Here is a 4,904-nt window from a genome sequence, read left to right on the forward strand (position 1 = left end):
CCCTCATACACATGTTAATTACTGTTCACAATCATTAACAGAGTAAATCCCTAGCTTTGTTACCAGCCCCTGCACTACATGTTAAATGCACTATGGTCACATGAAACTTTTTAACTTATACTCACTGAGATGGTCACATGAAAGATGCACTAGTACCCACATCACAAGAAAAGACAAACCGATTACCCACAAGCCCCCATGACACAAATCTGTTATGGATTCATGATGTTGGACATTAAGAGATGCACCTTGAACAAGCTCCTCTACACATGTAATGCAGAATACAACTGGAATATGAATGGAGCACATTTACAATTTGGATAAAAGCATATCAATAGCTGATGGTTACACAACACTGGCTAAAACGAGCACATTTACAACGGACGAAGAACGCATCAATAGCTTGTGGTTACAGATAGCAGCAAGTCTCCCATATCACCACTTTCAAATCCAAAATGTGTCTGTAGCTTTCACCAGATACAGCCATTCCAGTAAATATTCAAATGAATAAGAGCACTTCAAAATTCCAAGTGCTAGGTGTGTCATGATTTGAACATGCATAACCATTTGTACCATTATTTGAACATGCATGACCATTGTTATAAAAGCACAAGATGACCTAACACAACTTAGACCACATTGATGAGCTGTCTCCACACCTAAACAAAAAGGGCAGAAAGGGCAAAACGAAGAGGTGCCTCCCAGAGGTTTTCACTATCCTATGTCTGCAGGCCAAAAAGCAAGTTGAAAAATATCTACAAAAAATGAAGCGAAGACTAATAAGTATATGGCAGGGAGGCACATCAATCAAAATTTTAGAGCACCAAATCTAAATGTTATTTTCAAGAACACATGGAAGACAGAATGGCTTTAAAATCCATAATTTCATGCTGATAATACTCGCTTGTCGCCACTGGCCAAAAATCCAAAATTGCCTCAACGCAGATCAAAATGTGAAATTAAGTAAAGTGAGAATTGGCATGCACTACCAAGTCACAAACACAAACTATTAACTTGAGAATTTGTGAATTCTCACAATACACAGGCTAGTGTGTACATGCCCATAGCATTATCACAGATAAGAGGAACCCTCAGAAACCAAGATATACAAGACTTGCATAAAACGCTCATGTTAATCGCAGCTCTTCAAATTAAAAAAGGATCCGATGTTCAAACAAAACTAATATGGGTCTACAAACCCACTGGGCTGGCGGCCTCAGTATTGTTAAGCCCATATTCCAGCAAAGAGGTCTGCGTTATACAGAATAGTAGAACCCAGCAACTCCAAGCTCTTGAAGAGCATCTCCACAACAGAAACCTACTTCAGTGGAATAAACCTGGAGGAATGAGTGGCACCAATACCAGGTCTTCCATGCTTCACAGGCTTGTAACTGAGGGAAAACTCTCCCAAATAGTGGCCAATCATTTCAGGCTGCAATAGTATAACAATGGAACGTTGCTTCAATAAAATGTACAGATAATTAAGACACGAACAATGCTAGCCATAAACATAGAAACTTTATTGTTGCTGTCTTGCCTACCTGTATGGAAAAAGAAACTTACCTTGATCTCAACCTGGTTGAAGGTCTTCCCATTGTATACACCAATAATACTCCCGATCATCTCAGGAACAATAATCATGTTCCTCAAATGTGTCCTGACAGGTTCTGGCTTCTCCCCAGCAGGTGCCTCACGTTTCTGTGAGACAACAACGAATTCAGCAGATTCCTACATGCAAAACACCTTCTTTCATGCATTTCTAATGAGATACTCACAGCTTTGCGAAGCTTCTTGATAAGGGCCATTGGCTTTCGCTTCAAGCCCCTCTGGAACCTACGATCATCATAGAGAAAAAGTCAAAAACCAAAACCATATAAATTACATAATTCCCAATTGAGGGCGTGCAAGAGCGATTTCACCTTCTGCGAGCACGGGCATGAAAGAGCTCTACAAGCTCGTCAGATGACATATCCAAGAGCGCATCGAGGTCCACCCCTCTAAACGAGAACTTCTTGAATGTTCTCTTCTTTGGCTGGACAGAGCCAGGAGCTGAAACCTCATCGGCATCAGCCTGTAAAAGAATAACGGTGCAATGAGCATCTTAAATGCGTTTTGTTGCAGCAAAGGGCTTATCTTCAACGATATTACACTAGCATCATAAGCAAGCTAACAAACACGAAGCCTTTCAGTTGGCACATGATGCATCTAGGGAAACGGAGATCAGCTACTAACTTGAATGGATGTTCCATCAGATCACTCATCTAAGCAAGCAACAGTTTTACAGCCATACAAACATGATACATGAAAAATGTGAATGCGGCACAGAGACATTTGTTGAGCAAGTATGTAAGCGAGTGCAAGCCGACAAACACAAACACCTGCTGAAAGCATACTGAGGCGACTGAAAAATCAGAGGATCGGATACAAGCTTGAATCAGACAGTGCGCCTCCAAGAGATGCGAGGCATGGGTTGAACAACCGGTGATTACAAGCACTTGATATGTGATAGGGTGCACAGTAGTTCATTCACGGTCACAATAATATCAGGTCACAGGCAACGCTATGGGGACGCCTATGGGGACGCTCGAACAATCGGCGAAAGCATTCAAGTCTGTCGTAGAAGACAGGAAATGCAGAGAAGGAAGAAAAGCGAGGGTGAAGAACGATGCCTTACCATGGTTGCTCGGGAAGCTCGCAGCGTCTAACCGCGGCGGAGGAGGAGGATCAGAAACGATAGACGGATCGATCTGCGCGAGCACGCTATAGCTAGAGAAAAACCCTAGCCTGGACGCGATATACAATTTATACGTATTATGTAGTGAGCCCTTCTGGGCGCCCGCCGACCGCCCTCCGCCCCAAAACAAACCTTGAAACCAGTAACTTTTTTGCTCTTTTCGGGCAATTTATCAAAATGCCCTTGAATTTTCGCCAAATTACCAATTTCCAAATTCGCCAATTTTCCTTGCAATATCTTTTTGGTCTAACTACCATTCTTCGCAACATGACCGATCCTCAAACCCTGCCTACAATGCTAGCATGCAGTCTTTGAAATCGGGCATGCACATGAGCTCAAAGCCTTCTCATACCAAAAAGAACACATTCTGATAAAAATTGAAAAATAATACGTTTATTATTTTTTTGATTGGTTGCACATGTTAAAAAATGCACCCTTGTTTGTCACTTTGCAAACTAGGAAGGGGAGACTCCCCGTCCAAATGTGAGTGGGGAGTTCACCTGTTTAGCAAGTAAACAATAGATCATATCCTTTATATAATATGTAAGCCTCCCCCCCTTGGGTCATTGCCTTGTTGAGGCAACCCATGTGGCTAGTCATCAAATTGATGCTCACCGCCCAATTTGTCATGATGCCCCTTTCCATATTGTAAGTCTGCATACTCTTCATGGGGAAACATACCAAAGCTTCCTAGGCTACATCGAGATTGAGAATAGATGAGAGAAATGAACTAGATATCCCCCCTCCTCTTTCTTCCTTGCGACAATACCTTCCCTCCCCTCATGCTACTTCTACAAAGTGATGCCAAGAGGCATATTCCACGGTGGATTCCATGAGGTTTTTTGGTGGATTCCATAAAACTATATTAATTTGTCAAGGCTCATACACAAGAAGGTGGATTCCTTGTGCGAGAAGTTGACGAGGATACTTATCTTTTTCGAGTGTTAGATTAATTTAATGTGCACGTGGGTGATTCCACAGTAGGTGATTCCGCAAAATACATATTTAAATTAATAGATATTTATGAGTTTAGAGTGCACTCGTATTAAATTAAGGTTAAGACATAGTTCCAACCTATTTATTTATTTTGTAGCTAAAGACTACTATATATTCACTTTTTTCGATTTAATTTATTATTTTATAACAATTGTGAATGTTTCTGTTGATGTGTAGAGCAAGTAGCAGTGGCGCTAGGAAGCACCGGGCGATAGCGTGTATTCAAACTACCTAGAAGAAATTATCATTTTTTATGGATGCACGCCTTATCATTAAAGACGTGGCACTAATATTTTTTTAGGCACGCTTATTTATTGAAGCACTTAACAAACATTTATTATTTTGTATGCACATAGGCGCTCAATTTAAATATTTCATTATTGGACATTGTATTTGGGCACAGCCCAACTTTTTGAACATCCAATCGCTTTATTCTTTATTTGGGCAAAAGCAAACACAAAAGTCAAAGCATGCTAATTATAAATTGGGATATTTTTTAGCTTGAAGATTAATAAATTTATAAATACATGCCTTGTGAAACGCTCACACAAGGCATGGGGGGAGATTGTACCCAATTGGTCTTCTTGTCTCATGTCGTGCAAACTCTCTTCTTGCTTTTATGAAGTTTATGTAGAGTTCTTTGTTCTTGGGGACCTTCTGACATTCACTACGTGCACATACAACATCCGATTTGCGTACAATGGTATTAGAGCAAAGCTGAGATCAAGGGCTTCCAACTGCTTACCATCTCGCACGAAGGTGAAGCTCCTGGAACGAACGGGCTCTATAGGTAGTCCCACAACAAACTATCAATACCAGCATATTCCTAGCGGTGAAGAACCCCCTGTTGTGCTATCAAATCATGAAGTACCACTTCTAGGCGACGAAGGACCACTTCCCAAACTCCTTTGTAAATTCGTTTTCTTCACAAAGAAAGGAATTCAAGATTAGTGTTAAGCCCTTAGTTCTCTGAAATTTCATGAACGGCGGCGAAAGAACGTACTCACTGGCGATGATTGCGGCCAGTACATGCCGCCATCCTCTTCGATTAGATAAAGAATATTAAGCTTTTATAAAGCTTAAGGTTATTAACCTTATTAAAGCTTCAAATTTTCAATCCTAAATCTCCTACATAGCAGCTATTCCTATTTCCATATTCTCAAACCGGCCTTCA

At 40.8% G+C, this 4,904-nt stretch overlaps 1 protein-coding gene across 1 annotated transcript; it reads right to left on the reverse strand.

The window, feature by feature from the left end:
- Positions 1-1,114: 1,114 nt before the first annotated feature.
- On the reverse strand, positions 1,115-2,832 carry LOC148029942 (small ribosomal subunit protein uS19). Its single transcript, XM_087686221.1, has 5 exons — positions 2,675-2,832; positions 1,920-2,071; positions 1,776-1,833; positions 1,564-1,698; positions 1,115-1,432 (listed from the first exon to the last, which is right to left on the reverse strand). The coding sequence occupies exons 1-5, from the start codon at positions 2,675-2,677 to the stop codon at positions 1,319-1,321; spliced, it is 462 nt and encodes a 153-aa protein (XP_087542347.1). The 5' UTR covers positions 2,678-2,832; the 3' UTR covers positions 1,115-1,318.
- Positions 2,833-4,904: the final 2,072 nt, after the last annotated feature.

The sequence above is a fragment of the Lygodium microphyllum genome, chromosome 10 (genome assembly GCF_053477565.2).
Source record: "Lygodium microphyllum isolate KBCC chromosome 10, Lygodium_microphyllum_v1.1.10, whole genome shotgun sequence".
NCBI classification, from domain to species: domain Eukaryota; kingdom Viridiplantae; phylum Streptophyta; class Polypodiopsida; order Schizaeales; family Lygodiaceae; genus Lygodium; species Lygodium microphyllum.

Bases quoted from the DNA above. Each gene is read 5' to 3' on its own strand.
- LOC148029942 (XM_087686221.1), bottom strand. The intron at 1,834-1,919 runs GTGAAATCGCTC...TGATGATCGTAG, and splicing joins CATGCCCGTGCTCGCAGAAG to GTTCCAGAGGGGCTTGAAGC. The intron at 1,433-1,563 runs GTAAGTTTCTTT...ATACTATTGCAG, and splicing joins TCAACCAGGTTGAGATCAAG to CCTGAAATGATTGGCCACTA.